General features: G+C 48.4%; 2 protein-coding genes across 2 annotated transcripts in view; one reads left to right on the forward strand and one right to left on the reverse strand.

Moving 5' to 3' along the window:
• MGAT4B (alpha-1,3-mannosyl-glycoprotein 4-beta-N-acetylglucosaminyltransferase B) overlaps positions 1 to 20,520 on the forward strand; it is a 50,470-nt gene extending 29,950 nt beyond the window's left edge. Inside the window, exons 2-15 of the mRNA XM_021552178.3 lie at positions 5,030 to 5,209; positions 5,899 to 6,039; positions 6,855 to 6,988; positions 9,457 to 9,503; positions 11,562 to 11,675; positions 12,110 to 12,185; positions 12,557 to 12,671; positions 13,410 to 13,540; positions 16,389 to 16,496; positions 17,406 to 17,599; positions 17,982 to 18,060; positions 18,510 to 18,597; positions 19,382 to 19,494; positions 19,570 to 20,520. Coding sequence (XP_021407853.2) covers positions 5,030 to 5,209; positions 5,899 to 6,039; positions 6,855 to 6,988; positions 9,457 to 9,503; positions 11,562 to 11,675; positions 12,110 to 12,185; positions 12,557 to 12,671; positions 13,410 to 13,540; positions 16,389 to 16,496; positions 17,406 to 17,599; positions 17,982 to 18,060; positions 18,510 to 18,597; positions 19,382 to 19,494; positions 19,570 to 19,593 — 1,544 coding nt within the window. The 3' untranslated portion in view covers positions 19,594 to 20,520. The remainder of the gene's footprint in view (positions 1 to 5,029; positions 5,210 to 5,898; positions 6,040 to 6,854; positions 6,989 to 9,456; positions 9,504 to 11,561; positions 11,676 to 12,109; positions 12,186 to 12,556; positions 12,672 to 13,409; positions 13,541 to 16,388; positions 16,497 to 17,405; positions 17,600 to 17,981; positions 18,061 to 18,509; positions 18,598 to 19,381; positions 19,495 to 19,569) is intronic.
• A 323-nt stretch (positions 20,521 to 20,843) lies between these two features.
• On the reverse strand, positions 20,844 to 24,295 carry LOC110482722 (leukotriene C4 synthase). Its single transcript, XM_021552181.2, has 4 exons — positions 24,174 to 24,295; positions 22,338 to 22,408; positions 21,629 to 21,710; positions 20,844 to 21,359 (listed from the first exon to the last, which is right to left on the reverse strand). Exons 1-4 carry the CDS (start codon positions 24,260 to 24,262, stop codon positions 21,212 to 21,214), a joined length of 390 nt encoding a protein of 129 aa, XP_021407856.2. The 5' UTR covers positions 24,263 to 24,295; the 3' UTR covers positions 20,844 to 21,211.
• Between the last annotated feature and the right edge of the window lie 2,408 nt (positions 24,296 to 26,703).

Consider the following 26,703-nt stretch of genomic DNA (forward strand, 5'->3'; position numbering starts at 1 on the left):
TCACAGGAGCACCGTTTGTGTTTCCTTAGATCTGAAGGAAGAGATCTGCTCAATCATCATCCTGCCTTTGGTGCGGGGGTGAGGAGGGGCTGATATTTGGGTATTTTGGATGCTAAACTATCCTATCTTACTGCTACTTAAGAGTCTCTTTGCAGCGTTTTTTGAGGGAGGATTTGGGGATTTGTTTATGGTGAATCTCTAGAGCTGATTTCTACTTTTTAAAGCCAGATAAGCAAAGGGCAACATTTTGCTTTTAATGGTATAAATAAGTTAATGTGGGGTTGCTGTAATCTCTGTGTGCAAAGTGCCTCACACCTGTGTGTTGCACCAGTCACCAGATTTCCATGTGAAACAGGACTGTTCCTTTTGTGCATCTCACAAGCAGAATTTAATTCACTGATATGGCACAGTAACTCCTTCTATCCATTTTAATGGTCCACTGAAATTCTGTTAGCAAAAGACCTAATGAATGTTGCGATTCAATCAGGGCAATCTAGAGTGTAATGCGTGGAGTGGTGCCAGCATTATATAAATCATTAAACATTAAAATGTAAAAAAAAATAAAATAAAATTCCCTAACTCCAGGAGCTGCTGGGAATGGCTGGGGCTGGAGGCAGCTGGGGCCAGCATGGGTGCCTGGGGTGGAGACAGTGGCTCACCAGCCTGGTTCCTGTTCTTGCCTGTTAGCATTTTTGGATAACACAGATGCTCCAGCATGGAGAGGGTTGTTTGTGTGCTCTGCAGTCCCCCCAGACCCTTGCAAGTCCTAGAGGGGAAGCATTTGTTTCTTAAAGGGGTGCTTTAAATAAAATTAGGGAGAACAGTCATTACAGAGACATTTTCTGTAAGCAGATGAATTTTCTGCTCTATCTTCATTTACATTGTAAGGGAACTGCACTTCTTTTTGCTCTTTTGGCTTTGGGAATTCGTGCAACAGCGGTCAAAAGGTGCAGTTATGCTCTAGAAGCCAAGATTTTGTAGAGATAAACAGTTTAGAGGTTTGAGGGTTGTTTTTAGTTTTTAAACCAAGTCTCTTGAAAGTCTTCCTAATGAGAAGCAAGTCCAGCTAGCAAAGACTGTGTGTTTGCTTTTGAAAATATTGAATTGGAGGGAAATCTCTGGCGTTAGCCATGGGTCCACTCTGCTGGGAGAGGTTATCAGCAGAGAACAAAACCAAAAGTAATTGGAACTGAAATATGGATGTGTTTAAAATGCACTCTCTGGGAGGTTGGAGTGTGATTGGAAAGACGAATGCAAAATGCAGAAGTGTAACATTCCTGACTCTGTGTGTGATAGTATGTATGTGTGTGTGAGTATGGATGACTGTGTGAGATTTCAGCGGGGAGGTTTTATTGGCACTGGTCTGATTTTGTTTCTGTTCTTCTGGTTTAGGATCAGATTATTTTGCTTTCACTCAGAAAGTGAAAATGGATGTGAATGCAGTTGTCCCAGCACTCACCTCTGCTAGGAAACATAGTTTGCACTTAAGAATCACTTGAATAAGAATGACGACACAGAATTCTCCATAATGGAGAAATACTTTTTATTGAGGGGTTGCTGTCTTAGATGGGTAAATCCTTTGGGAAGGTGCAGGAGCTCAGCTCTGTGGGACACCCACAGGTTCCTGGGGAGCAGCCTGTAATCCCCACCAGCCTGTGCCCATCCCTTGCATGCTGCTGCTTCCCAACTGCTGAGAAGTGACAGAATGTTCTGGCTTTGAAGGCACCCACTAAGATCATCAAAGTGGTTTGTGTTGCTCAGCATACCCAGCCCAGGCTTCTCAGCTAGGAACACAAAGCCTGGCAGCTGTGTCCAGGCACAGCTGTGCAGGAGAGGGGCTGGGGGGACATTGGTCAGTGAGTGATGCTCAGCCAGACATCTCCTGTGGTCACTGTCCCTCAACCTGGGGCTGTTCCCCCCTCCAGGGATCCCCTCTCAGAGCTGCTGCAGTGGGCACGGCAGGGACAGATGGTGACTGGCACTCAGCTGTGCCCAGCGCTGCTTCCCTGCCCTGCTGAGCACCAGCTTGTATGAGGATGCCTGGTTCCCACTTGCAGCCTCACAGCCAGCCTGCTTCTAAAAACAGATTGTGAAAAACCATTGAGTGCAAATATGGGCCCTGGCAAGGTGAGAAATGGGTTCTTTGCACATGTGTGCTGCAAGTTTGAGAGGGTTTTGGTCTCCCAGGTCAGTCCTGCAGCCTGTCACCTAAGGCTGACTTTCTTTCTTAAATCAGTATATTTTAAGCCCAAAGCAATGTGTTATCTCTTAAGAAAAAATAAGCTCTCTCTCTTTTTTTTTTTTTTTTTTTTTTTTTTTTATAGCTAAGAGTTTTTGTCCTGCAGTGCCTGAGTCTAGGGATATTTTAAGAGCTCTGTTATCTTGTGCTGGGAGGGAATACAATAAATATGTAGATAGGGAGTACTGCTGGTTTGAAAGGTATGTAAAGGGTATGAGCTGACACTAGCTGAAAAATTTGTTCAGCCTAATTAGCAGCAAATCACTTCTGTGTCCAACCTTGCTTGTAGAGATGGGAGCCAATCCCCCGTCCTTATCCTCTGCTGCCCTTTGTGGGTTCTCAGAGCCCTCCCTGGCTGAGAGGTGAGGGTTTTTGTGAGGACACAGATCTGCAGCCATGTGTCATTGCAGGCCGACAAGTGCAAAATTACTGGAAATTCATGGGAAACTGTACACCCGTCTCAGGCTTTGTCTAGGATTGTTCAGGCTGTCATCAGAACCAGTCACGATCGATCAGCTTTTAAATTTAATGAAATTTTAATTAAAGAATGGAAAGCCTACGAAGACATCATATGACAAGGGAGCTGAAAGCAAACACAATTTCACTTCCAACCATTAACCAGAAAAGCAGCAAATGGTTGACTGCACATCACCATTGCAGTCTAAGGAAAGTACAGCTCTTGGCTTCAGCGGGCAGGTCATTAGTGACTGAATAATCAGTGACATTTCCCTTCTAAATCTGACACAAATGAAGTGCAGTGCTCTGGAAAAAGCCATTAAGTGCAAAGCCTCGCCTTTACTCTGCTCCAGGTATTGCAGGACAAGATCTAATGGCAGCCTTTAGCTGTGATTTGGCTTTGATAGCATCCACAGGATAGTAACCCCCCCAGGATGCCAAGAGCCAACTGCTTCCAGCCTTGCACAAACCATCATGTTGTGCAAAAACAGAAAGTGAGACTTGTTCCTTGCTGCTGTTCCCAGATGCAGCCAGTAAAAGACACAAGTAGGAAAATCTATAATGTGGAGTATTGGGAAGCTTAATGTAGCTGTATTCTTATGTCTGAGAGGTAGCAGCAGGTAAAGGTCTCACTCATCGTGGGATGAGTTTTTAAAGCCTGACGTCCTCTTGAGAATTCCTGTGGCAGCTCTCAAAGCTGGGTGTTAACTTGTTTTTCTGCATATTTGAAAATGTTTTTTTGATGGGAGTGGAAAGCAAGCAGCACCACACAGGAAAAAGGAAGGACTGGTCTTGTTTATGTCTCTCCCTTGAATTTCTCTGAATAACGTGTTGTCAGATGGACGGAGCCATCAAATGGGTGTAACTTCCTCTGCTCCCTCCCCGTGTGCTGTAGCTTTGAAAATAATGTCAAAGGTTAATAGGAGCCAGACTGCCTTGGGGGTGTCCCTTGTGCTGAAGCAGTGAGTCTTTAAGGAGGTTTTTCTTGGGGGAAAGACTGAATAGGGGAAACTTTTTCTAGGCAAAAGCATTACTAGCACCTGGACTGTGAAGCACTGTTGTCTTGGAAACTCTGTGCACTTAAGCTGGATATATCTGATTTTCAAAATTCCTTTTGCTTTTTCTTCAAGGACCCTGAAATAGAAGTTTTAAAATGCAGTCAATGTATCTTTTTCAATTGCTTTGATTTATATTTAGCCCTGTGTTGTGAAGTTCCAGTCCAGTATTTTTGATCATTAACTCTCCTAGTCATGTTTGGGTTAAGAGTCTACTATTCAGTGGATAAATCTGCTTTGGGTATAGTCTTATGAGTTATAATCTTAGTGAAAACAAATGAATAACCACAGATAAAAGTCTATTTTTAATGAGCAGTTTCATTAATAATGGGAAAAAATGTCCCAGGAAAGTTCATTAGTGGCTCACTGATTCCACTCCCAGCTGTTGTACAGTTAGTTCTGACTGAAAGCTCCTGATAGTTTTATTGCTCTGTTTACAGAGCATGGGATAAGATGTTGTTTCAAAACAAAAAGCTTTGTTACCTTATCAGAAGGGGTTTTTTATACATTTATGATGCATCCTAAAGGTGTATGTCCAAACACTTGAATTCATATAAGCATCCAGGCAGCTGTTGCCATGTGATTTTCTTTATTCTGACATGTTTTGGAGAGGTTAGAGTCCCAAAATCTCTTATGACTGTTAAAATTTGGGGTTCTCTTCCAAAGCTGGAGGAGGTGCTGTCTCTGCACCCTTGTCTCACTGCAGGGCAGCATTCCCCCTTGCCAGCATCTCTCTTTCCATCACTCGAGATTCTCCAGGAGGCAGTTGTATTTATGGGGGCAAAAAAAAAGAAGGTCAAGTGAGCTGGGGAAGGCTCAACCTGTAGAAAAGGATAGAATGGATATTAGGAAAAAATCCTTCAGGAGAAATCTGCCAATCATTCACACAAGCTGCCCAGGGAAATGGTGGAATCAGCATCCTTGAAGAGATGTAAAAGATGTGTAGATGTGGCATTTGGGAGCGTGGTTCAGTGGTGGATTTGGCATTACTGCGTTAATGGTTGGACTCAATGATCTTAGAGGTTTTTTCCAGCCCAAACTGTTCTATGATTCTATTTCTACGTGACCCAGAAACTCAAGCTGAAAGAAGAAAATGGAAGTAGCTTTATTATTGTAATTCTGAACTTAAACTGCCCTTCCCCGCGACCCTTTCGCCTTTGGGTGTGTGCTGGACCACAGCTTCCTAAATCCATAATTTAAGGATTGGGGAGGCAAGGGAGGTGTGAGTGAACCCTTCTGAGCACAGAGGACTAAGCTTGTCTCTCTTCTCCATCCTCAGGTGACGTGGTGGACATCTACCAGCGGGAGTTCCTCGCGCTCCGGGACCGGCTGCACACGGCCGAGCAGGAGAGCCTGAAGCGCTCCAAGGAGCTCAACCTGGTCCTGGAGGAGATCAAGAGAGCCCTGTCGGAGAAGCAGGCCCTGCGGGACATAAACCGCACCTGGAGCAGCTTATCTGGTGAATAAACAGGCCTTGAGGATCTGGGGCTGTGTTGAAGCTGTTTCTGATGAGGAGGTGGAGAGGTGTGTGTATGTGTGTGCGTGCACAGGGCTGCAGACAGGACCTGCTCTTCTCTCCCCCAGTGTGAGCAAATTGTGGAGTTCAGAGAGACTTGGGAGCTCTTAAACTCCTGTTTAATTAGAGGTGCATAAGCATCATTAAACACGGATTTGCCTCTGCTGAGGATATTTGCCAATTTGCTTGCTTACAAGCTTTTTTTTTTCTCCCTTGCAAGTCATACACTCTGTTTCCTATGGCTGTATTCAACCCATATGGGAAATGGGTATCCAAAGAGAGGGGGGAGGAAGGAGTTAGGCTGGCTGAGCACCCCTCACCAATTTATTTGTTGTTTTTTTTTTTTTAAGTTGCTCGGTTGAAGAAAATTGGATCTCTACAGAAAGATCTGATTTGACCTTCATTTTATCTTCATTCTCCCCTCTCCTCCCCAAATATTTTGGGACTTCTTTAAGGCCCTCCTGGCTCCTGCTGAACTTTAATTGGGTTTGTGGTAGCATGTTAAAGGTTGGCCTGATTTTTTATAACCCAGCAGTAGTCTCGGGTGGCCAGGCTGCTGTAAAAAGGCTTTTTGCCTTGCAGTCTCTTCCTACCTACCGTGCCTTGCAATTGATTCCCTTTTCCTTTTTAAGACGAAACCAAGTTAAAACTGTGGAATATCACCAACAAGAATGTGCTGCACCTTCCCACCATCTTCCATCATTTGCCACATTTGCTGTCAAAGGAGAACAGTCTGCAGCCAGCCGTGCATGTGGGACAGGGGCGCACTGGAGGTAAATGGGAATTAGTGCTGCTTCTGGTGCTCTTCCTCACCTTGGTGCCTGTCCCTTCCCTTTCCTCTGGGCCTGCCTGTGGCACAGTTATGAGCAGGACTGGAGGAAGGGCTGCATGCATCATGCAAGCTTCCATGGTGACATGTGGGGTGGGTGAGCCATGTCATGCCTGCAAGTCTACAGGGGAGTGCTGTCTGTGCTCTTGACTGGCCCTAAAATGTTCTTGATGCTTCTGCCAGATGTTGTTTGCTGCTTTCCATATCCAGAGTGCTCTAGACTTTGCCTGGAAGGGCTTCAGATGAAAGCATAATTTGTAGGGTGCTTCATGGAGACTGTAATTGAAGGAGACAAATCCCATTGGTAACAGGACTTGGGTTACTTGATGATTCCCCCTGTTCCAAATCCCAACCCAATGCCAAAGACCCGACTTGCACCTACTAAACTGGAGTGCTTTTGGCCATGGGTTTGGAGAACAAGAGGTGGTCTTCAAGTTGCTGTTCACAAGTTAAAAATGCCCTTGGGAGGGGGAGGGATTTGTGGAGTCTCCTTAGAGATCATTCTTTCAGGGAGAAAAAGCAGAGCATATCTGACTGCCCATGGATGCCCAGCACACTGGGGTGCTGCTGGCTGGCACTGGGCTGAGGACAGGAGTGTGGGAACCCTGCATAGCCCAGGAACCCACCAACCTGATGCTCACTGCTGGTTTTTAATGACAGAGCCTGGCGCTGACCAGGTGAACCATGAGTTGGTCATGGGAGCAGAGAAAAGTGTCCAACACAGCCCCCTCTCTAAAATCTCTCCATGGCCCTGGACAGTGTCCGTCGTGATGGGAATCCCCAGCGTGAAGCGGGAGGTGCATTCCTACCTCACCGACACCCTCAACTCCCTCATCTCAGAGCTCACTCAGCAGGAGAAGGAGGACTCTGTCATCGTTGTCCTCATTGCTGAGGTAAGACAGAGCTTTGCCAGTCTGCCCCGTTCCCCTGGCCCCATCCCGCTGTCTGCCAGACTCGGTGCCAGACAGGGTGCTGCCCACCCGGACACCAGCTCTACCACTTGCTGGGTAGATGAGCCTGGCCTTGGGCTGCTGTCCAGCAGGATCAGTGGGTGTGTCCTGCCCAAAATGAAATGAAATGCTGCTTGGGCCAGAGAGGATCAGGATGCAAGCAGGCAAACGTGTTCCATTAGCAGGTACCAGTGTGGCACAGCTCACCTAAATCATGATGCCTCCTGCAGGGTGCCTGAATGGATATCCACAAAATGAGCTGGAGCAGCCCCATGACCAGGAGAGCTCTCAGACCTGCTCCTGCAGCAGCTCCATTTCTCCACATAGCTGTAACACAGCACTAAACCCCTCTTGAAACCAAGGAGTCGGTAATTTGGGGTTGAGACTGATACACATCTTTGTATTGGTGCCTGGAGCCCGGAGTCAGTTGCTGAATCCAAGGGCTAAAAAGCCTTGATACATTAATCCACAAGAGCTGCTTTTATCTATGGGTTTAGATGGTTATTTTTCTCCATGGCTTTCCTCTCAGGATTATTTTCTTGAGCCTGAAGTGCATTTGTCTTAATTTCCAGAAATCCGGTGAGAAAGATAAACCTCAGTAGCCTGTTACGGGAGCGGAACAAAGATGAATATCTGGGTTTGCTGCCTGTTTACCCATAATTTGACATTTTGAGTAGCATTTGGCCTTCAGGACTCTGGCTGGTATTTTGTACAGGGAGAAGGTGTGCACAGATGGGGGCAGCCCAAGGGGCCCAGGACAGGGTTTGGTCCTGGCTGTCATTTGGCTCCCTTAGAGCCATGACAAGTTTTGTGAACTGTTTTTGCAGTGGGTAAGTTGAAGCCTGAGAGGTTTTAAGCAACTAGACCCAGAGCAGCTCCTGTTTTGGACTGTAGTAATGCTACTTTAGTTGTCTTGAAAATAAGGTGCATGCTGTGATGGCAGCTCCTGATTTTCAGGATACAGCTATGATGAGGAAAGTGAACGACAAATAAAGTTGTTGCAGATTCCTTTGGCCAAGTTTGGTCTTGGAGCTGCACAACATCCTTCTGTGCAAATGTTTGCCACTGCTGTCCCTGCTCTGCCTTTTCCCAAAGTGCTTCTCTGTGTTCCTGCACTTGTTAGAGCTCCATGGGCATGGGATAAAGAGTGAACAGTGGAGAGGGTGGTGTGAACCTGAAGCAAATGCTGAGTAATTTGGAGACTCAGCACAAGTACAGCAGCTGAATGTCCTTTCTGGGATAGGGACTTCTCATTCCCAAGTGTCACTGCTGGCCACTGCAGGTGTCATCCACGGTGGCTGGGCTGCCTGGGGGAGCAGGGGCTTCCTCGGCTGCCTGGGGGAGCTCTGGGGTGAGATGGCTGGCTCGGCTGTCACCAACCCACTGTTTCAGACACTTGGAGTGGAGCTGCACGGTTCCTGCCAAAGCCAGGAGCATCTTTCCTGCTTTTGTTTTTCTCATTGCTGTTTTCTTGGCACACTGAGGTAAGAAATCAGTCCAGCACTGGAACTCCGAGCCCTGTTTAGGAAAGGAACCTTTTCCTCTTGAGAAAACCCTCCCTTGTCTCCGTGCCAGCACCGAAGTGCTGTGCTCAGCCTGTGACACACGTCCCGGTGTCTCATTCTCACCTCAGCCGGCACCGCGTGCAGCAGCAGTGCTCCCGGCTTCTGCGATGCTGCATCGGCAGATCCACCCGGGACGTGCAGCCTCACGGTCCGTATGGCTGCCAAATCCATGCCACACCAGGAAACAGGGACAGATTGTGCTCGTGGGTCCCTGCCCTTTGTTCTTGGATTTGTTTCCCTGTCACTGTGCAGATGGTTTCGGTGTCTGTCCCTGTGCTTGGCTTATCTCACCCGCGGACAGCAGCGAGCGAGCGGCACTGGTGACCTTTGTCTCCCAGATGTTATGGGCTGCCACACTGATTGTGGGAACAAACGGGGGCTTTAGGAAGAAAAGTGTCAAAATTAACCTGGAATGAAAAACTTATAAATAGACCCTCTTTTTCACCAAAGGGTACAGAGTATTCACTGCCAAGAATATTCCCTTGGATGCAAGCCAGCATGTGTAAGGGAAAAATAAATAGCCCAGAGGTTAAAACTTGTGCAAACACTCGGTGCTGGCAGGGGCAGAAGTGCCAGGAGAGCACATGGGAATGATGTGCAGGATCTTGTGTCCTATGGGATGGATTTTTGGTGTGTGTTGCCTTTGGTTAGCACTGACCACAGAGGAGGGCTCCGGGAAGTCTGTCAGCATAGGAGGGTAGTAAAGCTGGATAAAAGGAGCCATGAAGGTGAATGAAGATAATACAGATGTGCTGACAGTACCCTGGAGTGTGTTGAAGATTTCTGAGTGATGGGGGACACAGGCTGAGGCTGAAGGGTCTAACACTGCTTTTCTTTTGTTTTCAGACGGATCCACAGTACACGGCTGGAGTGGCAGAAAATATCAAAAGCCTGTAAGCACTTCCAAGTGGCTTCAGTGTACGGCCTGTGCCTGCAGCAGGGCCAGGGAACAGCTTCATTAAGGAGAAAATACACACTTTTCTGCTTCCCTTTTGTATTTTGTTATTGTTGCTTGGGGTTGTTTCCTCCTTTTAAACTTTGCGCTGTCTTTGCTAATGCTGCTTCCACTTTCTGCTTGTTCTAAAATGCATCCCGCATGTAGCTTCCAGGAGGCTGCTTTGTGCTCTAAGTATTTAACACACATGGTCATTTCGTTCTGTTTTGCTCCTTCTGCCCAGGGGCATTGTGAGGAGATGGATTGTTTAGATTTACAGCGATCCTGGCAGTTGTTTCAGTGTCTGCTGCTTGGTCTGGGCAGCGTAGTCAGCACACACAAATGTTCCTGCCTTATTTTGCTTTAAAACCCGTGATCCATCTTTCTTCCCTCTCCAGCCTGTTCGTTTTCCCCCTTGTTCCAGGCTCTGGTTACATTTGTCTCTCGTGCTGGCTGCTATTTATGTCCTGGAGCCTCGGTGGCTTTTGCAGCTTCGGCTGTGGCTGTTCAAGCAGAAGCTGGTGATGGATTATTAACCATGAAGCAGAAGCTGGTGCTGGATTATTAACCATGGGCTGGTCCAGGCAGCACAGGCAGATCGGGGTGGTGGCTCCAGCCCAGCGCCTGCGGCTGCTCTTTTCCCGAGGCTCCAGGAGAAGGGAAGGGGCAGCGCATCCTGCCCTGGTCCCCAGCCAGCGATGGGAGAGGGGCATCCTGCCCTGGTCCCCAGCCAGCGATGGGAGAGGGGCTGGGAGCCGGGCTGTGCTCCCGGGCACTTGCAGGGCAGCTGACACAGAGCTCTCCATCTTGCAGAGCAGGAGCTGGCAGGGCTCGTGTCCCGCACTTACCGGGGGATAATGGACTGATTGTCCGATGGATCCTGATGGAATTACCCAGAGAGTGCCTCTGCGTACAAGTCCCGAAACTTTAATTGACTTAATGATTTGATTTCTCATCATCCCCCTCTCCAGTGCCTCCTGCCCCTCCCTGAGTCACTGACATTATTTTTCTTCCAAATTGAATTGAGGTGGTGTGGGGCCAGGGCAGGCTGGGCTTCTCTCACAGGAGGGAGGAAGCTGTTGCTGCTTTACTGCAATGTTTTGCAGCTCAATGAGAAGCTGCTGTTTCACTGCTGCCTGAAAAAGGGAACATTTGAAAAAGTTAGCTGCAGGACCTGCCAGTCCCAAGGAAGGAATAAGGAAGGGAAAAAGAAGTGAGAAGTTTTTGGCAGTGTCACTGCTTCGTCTCCCTGTGCCCCATCTCATGTCCTCCAGGCTCTGCACAAACAAAGGAAATAAGCCTTGCACCAAATGTTCTCGAAAAGGCAGTATAAAAATAACTGGTTTTCCTGCTTATCTCTCACAGTTAGAGCAGTCCCAGGGTATTGCTTGCAAGGCTGATGTGTAGGTGCCTGCTTTTCAGATGGGTGGCATTCTTTTCTGTTGGAGTTCAACTCTAAAGGTTTCTTAGGCACATTATAAGAAAAGTAGATGCTGATTCTATCAGCATAAGAGAGCTAGGTAGACTTCCTGCTGGCTCTCTGAACTACAGCACAGCAGTGTTTTAAGGAACTTAGCAGAAATGTATAGCACAACCTCGGCAAAATTAATTTTAATTACTGATGCATTTGGAAAATCTCTAAATGCCTGTAGTGCCAAGTCCTTTCTTTGCTGAACCAGTCTGCAGGTCATTTAATCCTGTAAAGAGTACACGGTGCTCAGGGCTGGTCTTTAAATTTGACCAGTGTGTGTGTGCAGGAGGGAGGAGGACGCTGGTGGCCCCATATGTACATGGGGCTATTAGGGACTGTGGGAGGGAGAAGATAACTTAAAAAGTCCATGTCAAGTCCTGCTGCTGTCTTTTGATGAGGCCTGGAAGTGCACTAGATACCAGGGAAGTTGTACCTTAGAGGCTGTGGTTTTTGTTTGGTTCTGTGGCTCTGTGTTTACCTAGTGGTTTGGTCTATGAAATGTGTCAGATATAAAGGTATTTGTTTACTGCTGCTTTTCTTCCTCAGATTCCCGAAGGAAATACACTCAGGTCTCCTGGAGGTAATTTCCCCATCTCCACATTTCTATCCTGATTTCTCCCACCTGCGGGAATCCTTTGGAGACCCCAAGGAGAGAGTCAGGTAAGAATGAGTAACCTTATCAACAATCAAGCCCTGAATTTAAGAGCTATGGCAAGTTCCTCACTGACTCCAGCAGGGAAAGCTCTTTTGCAGAGCCAGGCAAGGAGTTTAAACTTGAATTATCAAAGAGCTGGAAGGGCATGCTTTGGTGACAGGGGGATGAACTGGCACCAGCTTTGCCAGGCTTGTCTCGTGCTGTGATGTTTCCATCATGAAGCAAGGAGTTCATTTTAACCCAAATGATCTTCATTTTGGAAGTCCCTGAGATTTCCAGTAACTCTTAGCTGACCAGGGACCAAAGGGAGAGGCCATATGCCATCCCCTCTGCCTCCCAGGGCTGTGCCTTCCCATCTCCAGCCCAGCCTGGGCAGGCTCCCTGGAGCAGCCACTATCCCAGCAGAGACCAACAGTCCCATTGTCTTTGTCTCTTGCAGGTGGAGGACAAAGCAGAACCTGGACTACTGTTTTTTGATGATGTACGCCCAGTCCAAAGGCATTTATTATGTGCAGGTGGGTTTGGTGCTGGTGCTGGAGGGAAGATGGAAGTACCTGTGAGTTCACTGTTTGTACCCACTGAGAGAGAGCAAAGAGCATATCCAATTCTATGATGCAGCAGCATGGGAGCAGGTTTTAACCACATAGGTTCAAAAGCTGGGTTTCTAAAATACTTTAAGACTTGGAAACCTCCCACTTAGGGAAGGCAGAAGTCCTCATTTCTCTTACCTGTTAGACTGAGTGAAAAAAAGTGCTTGGAGCACCTTCCAGAATAAACTGGGTCTGTGCCAGAGCTTTCCTCTGGTCTATGGTGAGATTGCCTTGCATAAAGAGACTGTTGCTGGGACCTGGATGGGACACTGGCACTGTCTCCTTTTGTCTTACAGCTGGAGGATGATATTGTGGCCAAACCAAACTATCTCAGCACTATGAAGAACTTTGCCTTGCAGCAGCCCTCTGAGGAGTGGATGATCCTAGAATTCTCTCAGCTGGGATTCATTGGTAACATTCTCCCCCACTCACCCCAGTCCTATCAGGCACAAGGCACAAGAGCCTGCTGGCTCTTGCCAGCACTACATTCTTGGCCCAAGAAATTGTCCCCACAAGATGGTAAAATACTTGGACTTGATCCCCTCCTATTTTTGCAGTGACCCTTGTGTTTGCACAGGGGAGAAAGATCCTCACAGCTGGTACTGCTGATGCTCACTTTAAGTAAAAATAAACCTGGTGAGTGCCCAGCCAACAGCCAAACAGGTTAGATATGGCCAGTAGCTTTTAGGCTGGATGGGATCTGGATTTGCCTAAGAGTGTGCAAAAGGAAGTTTGCATCAGCCCAGAACTATTTTTTGGGAACAGCAGTACATGGTTGCAGTAGCAGCTTGATCTGTTATTTTGGATACTGGTTTGATTGGCTTAAAACTTGTAGTTTTCAGGGCAGGAAATGGTCTGTCCTGCAGCTGGCTGCATTTTTCATCTTGTTTCTCTTTACTGAATGGGAGAGTTTTAGACCTTTTGATACTGTTATGACCTGTGGGACTCTAATGCTTTCTAATTCTGCAACAAATACTAAATCCGGAACTGTATTAGCAATGTCAGCACTGCTGGTACATAAACAGGGGCCACGTGTTGTTTCCTTTACACAGATAGACACATCTAACCTCCACAGCCCATTTTTTCTTTCCCAGCTCTGATTCTACACCATTTCATACCATGGCTCATCTCTCTCTCTTTGTACTCTAGGAAAAATGTTCAAGTCTCTGGATCTGAGCTTGATTGTGGAGTTCATCCTGATGTTTTATAAAGACAAACCCATTGACTGGCTGCTGGATCACATCCTCTGGGTGAAAGTCTGCAACCCTGAGAAAGATGCAGTACGTAAACAACCTCTGTTGAAGGGAAATGTTCTGTTGTGTGTGGGCAAATGTACGCTTGGCTGTGCCTCCAGAGGATCTTTCCTGTGAGCTCTGGTGCTAACTGACTTTGCACTGAGCTGTGCCCCCCCTGTGGAGCCTGCTGCAGGGTATCCTTGTGGATTGTGTAAGTGGAGACCCGGGGGTTCAGGCTTCTGTAGTCTGCAGCTGCCAGGAGCAGCATTATTTCTGCATCTAAGCACTAACAGGGTATTCCTCCTGCAGTCCTCGAGGACAGGAGTCATTCCCCGTTCTTCTGTGTTGTTTTGCATTCTGGTGTGCTTCTCTCCCTGAAGCCATTTCCCACTCACTGACTAGCCCCAGAATAACCCTTTGATGCTGGATCCATGTGCTGCACCCGCCTGGAGCACACATGGAGGCTGCCCAGAGAGCTCACCCTAGACAACCCAGAGCAAACCCTCCTTGCACAGTCTGCCAGAATGAAGTCAGATCGCACAAAGCTCTTGTCAGGGTTTTTAGGAGGGTGTAGAGAGGTGAAATGGGCTCTGCTCTTATGCTGCCACTGCTTTTGCAGAGCCATAAGCTCCCATGCCCTGTGGAGGTTGAGTTTGAACTCCAGCAGCAAGGGGCTAAAGCGAGTGGGAAGGGCAGAGGAGGAGTGTCTGTGGCAGCAGATGTAAGATGAGCTCAGCACCAGATACTCTCCTGTCTTCTCTCTGAACATACTGTATTTACTCAAACTCTTGCTTGCCCTCCTCCCCGGTGGAGAACAAGCCACAGAGTCGCTGTGCAGTGCTCAGAGCCAGTGGCTTAGAACAGACTTCATAGTGACAACCATGTTGTGGTGAAAAATGCCAGACCAAGTGGACACTCTGGGAGTTGGTGTTGTATTTATGTGCTGGGGGGATGGACCATCCTCAGAGCTCTGCAGAATCGGGGCGAGGATGGGGTTTGATTTGGCCTGTTCCCTGGCAGAGGACATGGCATTGGCTCCAAGGGAGCCAAGGGAGTACCCCTTGTGCAGCAGGACCAGTGTCAGATGATGCCCACTGAGCCCTCCTGGCAGTTCAGTTCATGTGCTCAGCTGTGACAGAGCAGTCCCCAGGACTGTCTGGCAGCCCCACAGTCTGCACAGCTGTGGGTAAAGCTGGATGGGTGGGATGCTGGGATGGAGCTGGGAATGATGCTGCTGTCTGTGCCCCCACCTTCAAAATCCTAAGCTTGAGCTCTGATTAAATGCAGATCCTGCTGGGCTGGATCATCTTCTCCTTAACTCATCTCTGCTCATCTTTTCCTACCTGATAGAACCAAGGTTTTCTCAGGGGAAATCGCAAACCTCTTAAGCGTGTTGCCTTTTTAAAAATTAACCTACTTTCTATGTGGATTTCTGGCTTCTTTCCCCCACTGTTTGCATGATTAACTCTGCACAGCGCCCTTTCAAACATGACTTTCTCTTGTAAATCCCACTGTGCAAAATCAAATTGGTAGCGGGGAGGATTTGTCTTTTTGATTGAAAGTTTGTTTGACCTGAGCTTTTGGTAAGTGCTTTGCCTGCTCTGGGCATATTCTGCTCTTTCTTTTTTAACTAATTTTAGATTTACCTGGGGTAGACCTATGTGAAAGGATGACCTTCTTACCACCAACTGAGCTATTCCCCCTCCTGGCTTGCCTGTGACAAGGCTGCTTTCAGGAAACGTTTCTTCAGCAGTGCAGGAAAAGGGGAGAAAGATAAACCAGGAGATGCTGTAGCTGCTTCCATTCCCCTTATCCTCTCCCCATCCAGAGTGAGATAGCCATGATGGTGTTGCATCCAGAGTTGCTGGCAGTGAGCAGGGTCTGTCCCATTAGCGTGGCTAGTTTTAATTTTCTAATGTAACGTGAGCTGGATTAGGGGATTATCTTTTTTGCAGCTCGCAGGGGTCATGCCTGGAATTTCCCAGCTCCTGGCCCATGGTGGGGGCTTGGTGTGGCATCCTGTCTGTTCCAGGCAGCCACCGTGGGATTTCTGCTGGGTGGGAGGCTGCAGGAGCAGATGGCATTAGGGATGTGCATGCATTTCTTTTCTTGGAAAAAGCCGAAGTTGGATAACAAATACCCTCTTCATACAGCTTTTAACCTGTATTTTTGTCCTGCTCCCCCAAACTGAGAGAAATGAGCTATTTTAAAATGTGAATTCTCATCTCCCCACGCTCTCAGTGATTTCCCCTTTTGTCCTTTAGTCCCTCTCCATCGTCTCTCTCCCTCCACTCCGTGGTAAATCACTGCCAGGATCCCAGTTGTGTCTCCAAGTTTATTTATGTGGTGGATAGGCGTGAAACAGCCCAGCAGCTCTGACGATGGCACGTGCTGTACATCTGCTCACAGCTCCTGCCAGCAAACTGGGAGCTGCTCGTCCAGAGAGAGCCCACGCTTGGTACCTGTTCACCTGGCTCTGAGTCATCCCAGGATTATTCTACCTTCAGACATCAGGGATCCCAAGCTCCGAGTTGTAGGAAAAAGGCTTTCCCAACAAGCCAAGGGGCAAAGGAAACTCAATTCTCTGGCTATTCCTTCCTGACAGCACAGAGGGATTTGCTCAGTGTTCTTAGCTATGCTTGGCAAGGAGAAATTTGGCACTTAAACCTGGACCCTGTCCAGCAGAGCCTGGGGGGTAAGTGGCTGAGAGTCACAGTCTGGTTTCTCCAAAGTGTGGTTAAAGCCCTCTTGCCAGATTAGAGCCCAAGTACCACAGAAGGGCACAGAGATGGAGGACTTGTCTGTCACTCCCTGTGCCCCTGTCCATCGCTCTTTGGCCACAGTGGCCTGCAGAGGTTTGAGCCTGGGGCACTGTGGGGCTGTCTCATTTCAGAAACACTGCGACAGGCAGAAGGCAAACCTGAGGATCCGCTTCAAGCCCTCGCTCTTCCAGCACGTGGGAACCCACTCCTCCTTGGCTGGGAAGATACAGAAGCTGAAGGTGGGTATCAGCTACAGGTGGCCTGGCCTGCAGGCACCTGGGAATGGGCTGCTTTTGGGTGGGGACAGCAGCTGGTGGCAGCTGGGTTTCTGTGAAGTGGTTGTGTTTTATGCTGAATTACAGTGAGATCAGATAGCTCCTGCTCCTCAGAATGGCAGTGACATGCACCAAGAATCACTGCAAGATTATAAGCCTTGATACCAGTCTTAGCCACCCATCCTGAGTGCCAGGCCATGGTCCAGACAAGTGACTTTGAAGAATCTACTAAAAAATCTTGTGAGAGATGATTCCTGGTTTGGTCTGACTTCCCTCCTCCTCCACTTCATGGTCCTTGGATTTGGTGATGGACATATTATTACTCATTGTATAAGAGCTAGAATTGTTGATGTGTGTTTAAACATTAACAAAATGCAGTTTTCCACAACTTCAAGTGCAGAACCATGGACAGACATCCCTGGGCTGTGCTGTCTGTGTGATCCCCGGGGAAATGGATGGTATAATCCAGTTTGTATCCCAGTGCAGTGCTGTCAGGCCATGTAATCCAGTAATTTTATGCTATTGTCAGCCTTCCAGCTGCTTTCTCCTCAAGTGCAAAGACTGTTTCCAGAGCTCCTGGGGCATGGACAGGTATTCAGGGACATTTGGACAATGATAGGCTCCTTGGTGTGCTGGATCAGAGTGCAGAGCAGGGGTACTTCTCTGAGCTGCCTCTCCTGAAGCAGTGTCCTGGGGTCCAGTCACACATTCCTCTGCCTGGTGCCTTGCCCAAATTACTTCCATCTCTCATCCTTCTGTGCCTTTCAAATCACAAAATTTTAATTTGCAGTGCCTTGTAGCTGGGGCCTTGGTTTCTCATGAGCCAGAGCAGCTCATGGCTCTTCTCTGCCCTTTTGCTTTGTGCCCGCCAAGGACAAGGACTTTGGAAAACACGCACTGCGGAAAGAGCACGTCAACCCTCCTGCTGAGGTGAGCACCAGCCTGAAAACCTACCAGCACTTCACCTTGGAGAAGGCTTACCTGCGGGAGGACTTCTTCTGGGCCTTCACTCCCACTGCCGGAGACTTCATCCGATTCAGATTCTTCAAACCACTCCGTATTGAAAGGCCAGTGCTTGAGGGGTCAGCGGGGGTGTGGGGACAGCCCAGAGCATGTGGAGACACTTGACTTTTGCTCTTCTGGCAATTTAAATCAAACTTCTTGCCCATCTCCTGCTTGGCTGCCCAGGAGGAGAGAGCAGTGCTCTTCCAGGGGAAGGATAATTTGACCCTTTCTCAGTGGGGCCACCTTTGCCAGAGTTCTTTGCTGCACTTGTGAGCAGTCCATAGTTTAGCTAATCTGGCACAGAAAGTCCCCTGCCAAATTGTGCTGCGGGCTCTTTGGGAAGGTGCCTGTTAGGTTGAGCTGTCGGATGATTCAGATGGGGTGAAAGCCATCCTGTGCCCCCTCGCTCAGTGTGCCTTTCTGTGGGTTTGGTTTCTGTCACAGGTTCTTCTTCCGCAGCGGGAACATCGAGCACCCAGAAGACAAACTCTTCAACACGACCGTGGAGGTTCTGCCGTTTGACGTAAGTGTTGATTGAGATCTGAGGTGAGGGTGGAGTGGGAAGCAAAAGAGGCTTGAGAGTAGGGAACTGCTTAAAGCCATCAGGAAAATCTGTACAAGATTTGAGTGCCTCTTACAGGTGCTGGCAGGGAGCCAGAGGGTCATGCCTGGTGTGATGCCACCTCAGGAGCAGGGTGCTTTGCTGAGCTCGGCTGCGTGAGCCATCCCTGCCTGGGGATGCTCCAGTGGGTGGGATGGCTGCAGAGGAGGGGATGAAGCCAGAATGGTGCAGTGGAAACAGCAGCATGAGGACTGCACCTGTCCTCTTGTTTTGGGCATGTGTCTCAGGGTGCCAGGTATGGGACGAGATGCCAGGGTTTGCTGGCAAGGGCAGTTCTGGGGTTGCTGCTTTTCCCTGGGGCTTTTGGGTGACCCTTGCCTCTGGTCTTGCACAAAACTCTCCTTCTGCAGAGTCTACAGTCAGATAAGGAAGCCTTGCAGGAGGGAAGAGGCACAGTCGTCAAGTACCACAGGACAGTGGATGGCTACATCCAGATAGGTATGGGGGGTGTGGGGTGGTAAAGTGCCTGCTGGCTTTGATAACACAGCCCTGTCCCTACCTGCATGTCATTCAAGAACCTTAGAGCTGTTTGCATGGCAAAGAGTAATTTCTGCTTGCCAGGAACCAGGTTGAATAGTATTTGTCACTGTCTCTGCTCAGAGCCGGGACCAAATGATGCTGATTATTCGTTTGCTTACCCTGAGGTTAAAAACCTCCACCACGGGCAGTTTTGCCATCTCTGTATCACACCAGTTGCAGATCAGACTTCATCTCTTGCCACCTGAGCTTGTTTAAGTGCTTGTCCTGCCCTTGGACAAGAATGAGCAATTGCAGCCTCCAGAGAGCTGCCAGTGTGTGATACAGCCCTGGTGTCCCTGCTAAGATGTCGGGATTTTTAAGCAGACAAATAAAAGAAAGATTTCCTGACACATGCAGCATTTTGCCATTTTCTCATTCCCCTGTGTGCTGGCTGGTTTTTCCCAGTTGCATTTTCAAAAAAAAAATTCACAACCAAAAAGCATTGTAAGACCACTCTGTCCCCTTTCATACAGCAGTGATATGTCACCAAAGACTCCAAGTACATTTTGTTTTGTTTTGTGTTCTCCAGAGTGTGGCATTGTGCACTGTATTGCCATCCATGCTGCTGGTTTTTAGCCTGTTTTGTGCTGGGGAGCTGCGGGCAGGGGCTGCTGGGGCTGTTGGTGGTGCCCTGGGGAGAGTGGAAGTGGAGGGGCAGTGCCAGAGGACCATCCCTGTCCCAGCCACGTGCTCTCCCCACCAGGCTCGTTCTCCAAGGGCGTCGCAGAGGGTGAGGTGGACCCATCTTTTGGGCCACTGGAGGCCATCAGGCTGTCCATCCAGACCGACTCCCCGGTGTGGATCATCCTGAGCGAGGTAAGCCGAGCACCCTCAGCGCCTCCCAACCCTTACCCTGCTCATCGCTCTGATCCCATCCCTCTCTTCTTTCAGATTTTTATCAAGAAAGCAGAGTGAAACAGGCATGAGGCAGAAGGGACACCCTCGTGGATCCCTGGTCCTGCTCCCTCCCTCCCGCTCCCTCCTCCCGCGGCGCCTTGCCCGGAGCAGGACAGCGCAGGGCGGCACAAAGCTGCTGCTGCGCCTTCCCCAGCGGGGCTGCGGGCCAGCACGGGCATCGGCTTCTCCAGAAGAGGAGCAGAAAGCAGAACCCAAGCCCCTGTGCAGAGGGGTGGCTCTGCTCCGCTCCCTCGGGTGCTGCTGCCGCTCGGGACACACGGACATGGGACAGTTTGGGGTCGGGATGAGCTTTAGCCAGCGTGGGGACAAAAAGCAGCTTCAGCCCCGGACAGGACAGTCTCTGGCTGGGTGTGGGGACGGAGGAGGTCACACCGAGTCCTGCCAGCTGACCCCACCGGCGCCCTGGGATGGAGGCGGCAGGGCCCCAGCTCTGCCCTGCCCTCTCCCAGGCAGCAGTCCTGGCCACAGCTGAGGATTAAGTGAGGGCAAAGACTGACCCTCCTTCAGCAGAGGAGGAACGAATCCAAAGGGGTTGGAGCTATGATTATGGCAGGGAAAACAAAAAAATAAAATACGCCACACTGTGCCTGCCAGCATTGAACACAGCCCCTTAACTCACGGTGAAGTCTCCAGTGTCTTCATGCCTTGAGATTTGAGTGCAGAAACTGTCTTTTAAATAACTAATTCAGTTATTGATCGATGTGGGTGTTTTTTGGGGACGGAAAAAATAAAAGCAGAGGTAGCCCAGTTCAAAAATAGTAGGGATTAGTGTAAATCCCAATGTCCTTTCAGCTATACACTGGAATGCATTATACTACTTTAATGTTCTGTATTTTTTATTATTGGATACATTTGATTTTTCAAGTACATCTCTCTATATAAATATATAAAACAATGTGCACTGTAATAAAAGCTAAATTTAAACCTTTGGTGCAGTAGTGAGAGTCACTTGCAGCAGGGCTGCTTTAGGCACCTGGGAACCCCAAGTTCACAATGGAGGGTGGAATCCAGGGAGTGCAAAGTTGGTGATAAATGAAGCTGGGGGTAAAGTAAAGGTCATTTAATCAATGCCAAACAGACTTCAGTACTTGAGCTAGGGTCAGGCTTTTCTCCCAGTGTTTGGATGTGGTTTTAGGCAAGCTTACCCATCCTTTTCAGTTAATCACAGCAGCTTTTCCTATGAAACCCAGTCCCCAACTCAGATGTTCTCACACCAGTCTCTGAGTGCCTTTGACAATCACAGGTGATTTCTAGTCAGAAAAAGAATTTATTTTTTTTATATCCATGGTATGATTCTTCAACATAGATCATTACAGCAGTAAGGAGGAGAGATGACAGCATGTGGGTCAATCTGTGCTCCATGAGGCAGAGCCAGAGGCATTTTGGAGCAGACAGTGCTACAAAGCCCAGCAGTGAAGCTCCTCAGCAGGGGCAGGGGCTGGAAAGCATTTGCTTTCTAGGAGGGAAATTATCTCTGAAGACCAGAGGAGTGCCAGCATCCATCTCCCTTCAGCAGGGAATGCAGAGGCAGGGAAATATTCTCTCTCTGATGATGCTACATGACTGGCTCCCCTGTGCCAGGAGCAACACGGTTTTGGGAGAGCTGTGGCCCCTCTCACCAGGCACCACAGAGCTGGAGAGGCCACACCAGTGCTGCCATCCATGTGGAGGAGCTGGGCCTCAGGAAGTGTGCCAGGAGCCCAGCCAGTGCCAGCCCCACCAGCACCCAGAGCAGCCAGGCACTGGCATACAGTGGTCCCAACCTGGGTGGGAGAAAACACCATCAGGCACTGCCAGCCCAGCCGGGGCACAAGGCACCCTGGCAGGGCTGAGAGTCCCCACCCCCCTTTGGGACGGTCAGGGAAGAGGTGGCACAGCCATGAGCACATGGGGCAGCAGGGGAGGAGGAGGAGGAGGTGGTGAAAATCTGCCTGCAGTCCCACCCAGAGGGAGGAAACCTGTTCCAGGGGCCCCGTGCTGCTCCAGGCTCCTGGGCTGGTTTGGGTGCCCACGGTCCCAGTCGGGTCCTTACCGTCCCTGCGCCGCCACGGTGTAGCCCTGGAAGTACCTGAGGCGGGTGTAGAGGTACAGGAGCCCACAGGCTGCAGTCACACCTGGGGGACAGGAGCTGAGTTCTGCTGGGGCTCAGGATCCCTGACACTGCTGGAGCTGCATTCCAGCACAGTCCCCCCAGCAGAAAACCAAACACAGAGTGATTGGGCTTTAAATACTGTGTGAGCTTAAATTCCCTTCCTTCCCTTTTTGTGAGGGATGAACTTCTCTGCCCCACAGAGTTGCTCTGGGACTTGGGTTGGCAATGCTCCCTTATATGGTTTCTCCTCACAAAGAAGTGGTGGCAGCAACCAAATTCCCTGAGCTGACTTGGTAGGGATAGACAATGGATGAGTAAATGTTTGGGTTATGGTTTCTTGTTCTGCCACCCTGGTACCCTGGGACAGCCTGACCTTGTCCAAGAGGAGCAGCACGAGGGAACAGCCAGGCTCCAGCAAAGGAGCAGGGGCTGCCAGTGCTTCCTCCTCCAGGCAGCAATGGGCTCAGCTGCTCCCAGCTGGAGTTGAGGCACTTCTCAATCCAGCTAAAGGGGAAATTTGCTTTCCATGAACAAGAGCCTCACAGGCAAAGAGAGAATGCCTGAGTTACACTGGTATTTACACTGGGGCTGGGTTTTTTTGGCTTGTTCACATGGTTTGTGTTGGAGTTCCCCCCCACATCCCTCTTACCTTGATGGAAGAAGATTCCAGCAACCCAGAGGAGGGAAATGAAGATTGGGAAGTACTCTGAGCAGTTTGCCCTGGTGAGAACCAGAGATGAGAGTTAAAACTGCCTCTTTGTACATCAGAGCCTGGATAACCAGGGCTGGAAAAGGGAATTGGAAACTCACGTCGGACCAAGTTAAAACAGCTGATGAGAACCATTGCTGTGCTGAGGGAAAGGGGCCTTTTCTGTGATCAAGAACATCCAATTTGTATTGTAGAGAAAAAAAGCAGCCAAACAACATACAGCATTCACCTCTCCTGCATTCACATGGCCCTGGAGTGACAAGCTGTGGCTGAGATGGAGATTTGTCTCTGCTGGACCCTCTACAGGCTCCATCCCACACACAGCACCATCCCAGACAGCTGCTGCACCACTGGCTGCTGGGGGAGAGCCTTCTTGTCAGTATTTAGGGAGCTTTCTCTTCCCCTTGGGTGAGCACAGCCCAAATTTGGGAGTCACACAAGTCACACACCATGAAGGAGCCTTCTCAGATAAAATTCAGCAGGAGGTGATCAGATTTACAGCCAGGTTTTCCTCCTTTTTACTTTAGTGACAAAATTACAGATTTTCTGCAAGAGTAGGAGCTGTGCTATTAAAGACATTGGTTTTGCTTCTCCCACATTTTACCATTCCCTAGGCAATTTAATTTCAATATTGGCCAAAAATATACAAACCTTTGGAGAATGGAGCCAGACTGGGAGCTGGAAAAAGTCTGAAGAACCTTATTCTGTAAATGCAGTTTGAGCCTCAGTGAGGGGAGGCTGCCAGGTTTCAAGTGAGTAATGCATCAATACCACTTTTTCCCATTTTTGTTTTCAATATACCAGATTATCCATTTGTACACTTCCAGAGGGAAAGGAGAAGAAAAACCCACAAAGAAGCAGGTCCTTCTTAAGTCCAAGTACCCTGAGGTCACCTTCCCTGCCACAGCCCACGGCATGACTTGGTCAAGACACAATTAATAGTGAAGTATTTAATTAAAGCCACATCAGCAGCTCCCCAGCTCGCAGAGGCTGATGTCTCCAGGCAGGCTGGCCTTCCTGGCCCCACAGAAGGCTGGAGCTGCTGTTTTTGTCACTCCACAAACGTTTCCTGTGCGCTGGCAAGGGAACGCAGCTGCTTTGTTCGGGATTTAGTGCCGGGCTGGAATTACCCTTCACACCAGCTCCAGCCAATTCCTTTCAATCGCTCACAAAACAGAACGACTAAGATGAAAGATGGAATCTGGTGCTTTCTGGAAGCTGAAGGGATCTGTGAACGTTTCCAGTTTAGCTCCAGCATTGCTCTCTCCATAGGAACAGAGCAAAAAGAAACAGCCCTCAGCAGGGGCCCACGAGTGCTGATTCTCACAATACAATGGCTTCTGAAAGGGAAAAAATTAAAATGCCCTTGTGGCTGGTTCTGCAAGCAAGGCCCTTTTCTTCAATTCAACAGCAAAACATTACAAGAAAATATCAGGTTATTAATAAAGCTTTGGCTGCTCTCACCATTTGGAGCCAATGGTAATATTAAATTTAATGATTCTAATTGTGAACGCTCTGCACCTCCTCCATACGGCCACTAATTTGTAATTTGGCTGCCTCACAATGCCAGAAGGAGAATTATCATGGATGGACAGAAACACCCCAGCCAAAGTGCTTCAAATCAAAATGCAGACCTTTGCACACAAAACACTGAAGAAAAAAAAAAAAAAATAACAATAGCAGTAAGTGGAAAGGTGATGGAGGGAGACCAGTCTGTCCCAACAGCTGACTTAAATCTTATCTAGACAAAGTTACCACAAAAAGTCAAAATCTTACTGAGCTCTGAAGGTCCGCTCAAATTCAGGGTGACCTGTTGTTCCAGGAGGGGAAATCTTGTATTTCCGACGGGCATAGATCACCTGCATTGCAAAATAGGCTGAAAACAGAACACAGGAATGGTAACAGACCAGCAATGTTTATTTAGCCAAGTGTCATCTGGCTTGGAATCAAGCAAGTGGTTAGGCTGAAAGAGCTGGTATGATCTAGGTCCATAGTCCAGGGCTGTCACACATAACCTGCAATAAATGTGCCATTTATTTCACTCTCATGCCTTAAATTCAGGTTTGGTTATCCCAGCTGAGTGCCAGTGCTGGATGACACTTTGCATCATCTCACACCCAGCAAAGCCCTCAGTGCTACTCAAACACACAATAAAACCTTACCAAGTCCACACTGAGTCACACAATTACTTCTGAATCTTGCACTTTGTGTTTAGAGTACATGCACACCCTCAGCCAGTCTGATGGGAATGATGTGCAGCACTTTCTGCTATTCCTAGTGGGTCCATGGCCCATGTCACAGCACTAGGATATCAAACTGTCAAGCACTAGGATATCATTAAGTCAATTGGAGATGCTCTTAATCATGGCAATAAAAGGAAATGGGGAAGAGGGTGATAATTTCTTGCTCTTCACTCCTGCAGGACAGCCCCAGGGCTCCAGCAGTTCAAGGAACAGAGGTGCTGCCCATGCCTGCTATCAGCCTGTGCCACATTTGAGCCAAGACACTGATTCAGTGTCTGCTACATCAGTCCTTTGTGTAAAAGACATGGAAAGTCACTTCAAAACAATGAAAACTTGCTAACATGAAGATTTGGAATATTTCACTATTTATTTACAGCTCCTACTCCCACAGGCAATTTCTGATGCTCTGTTTTATTTAGGTGCACCGCTGCCTTTATTGAAAACTCATATTTTCATATAGGAGAAAACTAAATTATAAAAACAATGACTTTGGTGGCTGTGGTGGTGTCACTGAGACACTTGAGTGAGCAAAGTGCTCACATAGCAACATTTCCAGGGCTTTGCACAGAGAGACAAGGAGCCAGGGTGCAATGCCTGCCTTGGGGACTGTCCTATTCTAACAAAGATAAAAGCAGAACAGCAGGATAGAGAAGGGGAAGTAGGGACAGATGTTCCAAGATTAAAGACATGTGCCTGCAGAAAAGCATTAGAACATATGTAGAAGAGAATTAGAAATGTAAATAATCTGATGCTACGTGACTTGTGTAAGGTTTTACCAACATAAACAGTCATTCCTTTCAGAACACATATAAGAACAATTAAGCATGTTCTAGGATCTTCCACAGTGACCCAGGTCTAAATGAGGTGTGCTGACAGAGCAGAGTGGGGGGACACAAGAATGTTCCCCCCTCTTTGATTCATTTGTAGCAGGTTGATCATGGGTGAGTGTGTCACCCTTCTGCAGAAGTCCAGCAGGAGAGGACACAGCATTCCCTCTGTGAATCCAGAGAGGTGTGTCACACAACTGGACTTCAGCAGCTGCCTCCCCCTGGTGCTCTCAGGGTTTCATCCCAGTCTCCTCTCCAGAAATGGACTGACCTGAAGTTACAGCATCATGAGCAGATCTGGCTTGTGGCATAAGCCCAGCGGCACTGGGCAATGCTGTTCATCCTGCTTTGTGCCATCTGCACCTTTCCAGAGGTAGGATTCTTGTGACTGATGGGTGAGGTAAGAGTTATTTCACATCAAACCTCTCCATCAGCTCTACACTTCGCATCTTGCTCCTATGCAGGGCCTAATATTCAGAGAAGTCCCTGACACTTAGGAATGGGTAACATAGAAAACAACCACCCAAAAAAAGCAGGATCCTTTTAGAGGACAGCTGGCTGTTTCCCAAACCTGGTGTAAGGGTGAAGAACCAGTCCCCAAAAGCACTTCCCGGAATGAGGTGTTAAAAAACCCCACACTGCATGAGCCTTCTCAGCATGGACTCTTAGAGAAAAAGAGTTCAATCTATTCTGCAGAACCTTTCAAAGCATTTCCTTTTGTGATTCATGTCTCGAGGTTAATCACCTGTGTGGATTCCCATGTGGCTTAGGGGCTCAGCTCTCCCTGAACTTTGCTCCTCAGTGGAAATATTCTTCATTCTCTATTTGATTATGTCCACAAACTTGTCAAATCATATCATAGCTGCTATCTGCCACATTTGAGTGAACCTGGCAAGCAAGCCCTCTGGGGCCTGACAGTGACATTGCGTAAGTTTTCTTTCCCTTGAAGCAGTAAAATAAAGGGGTGGGGGAAAAAAATGGAGTAGAATAATTTTGCTCTGTGGTACAATGTTCACAACAAGGCTGGGGCACACATCTACAGAGTGCTAAACTTAGGGTTTCACTAAACCAAGAATGACTAAATTGAGAAAAGTTACTTGAAAGAACATGGAAACTGCAGGCTCTCAGAAAATTCAAAAGGAAACATAAAAATCAACCAACGCTGTACCAAGGTCAGCCATTAAATGACATCTCCTGCAGCAGGATGTGATGGAGGAGTGTCTGTAGGGATAGCCC

Source organism: Lonchura striata, chromosome 15, assembly GCF_046129695.1.
Source record: "Lonchura striata isolate bLonStr1 chromosome 15, bLonStr1.mat, whole genome shotgun sequence".
Classification (NCBI taxonomy): Eukaryota; Metazoa; Chordata; class Aves; order Passeriformes; family Estrildidae; genus Lonchura; species Lonchura striata.

What these genes read in the sequence shown, in the direction of transcription:
- LOC110482722 (XM_021552181.2), bottom strand. Translation starts at nt 24,262, where the DNA reads ATGCAGGTGATCTATGCCCGTCGGAAATACAAGATTTCCCCTCCTGGA. An exon ending in TGGAATCTTCTTCCATCAAG is followed by an intron (nt 21,711 to 22,337) that starts GTAAGAGGGATG and finishes CCTGTCCCCCAG; the next exon opens with GTGTGACTGCAGCCTGTGGG. An exon ending in ACCGTGGCGGCGCAGGGACG is followed by an intron (nt 21,360 to 21,628) that starts GTAAGGACCCGA and finishes TCTCCCACCCAG; the next exon opens with GTTGGGACCACTGTATGCCA.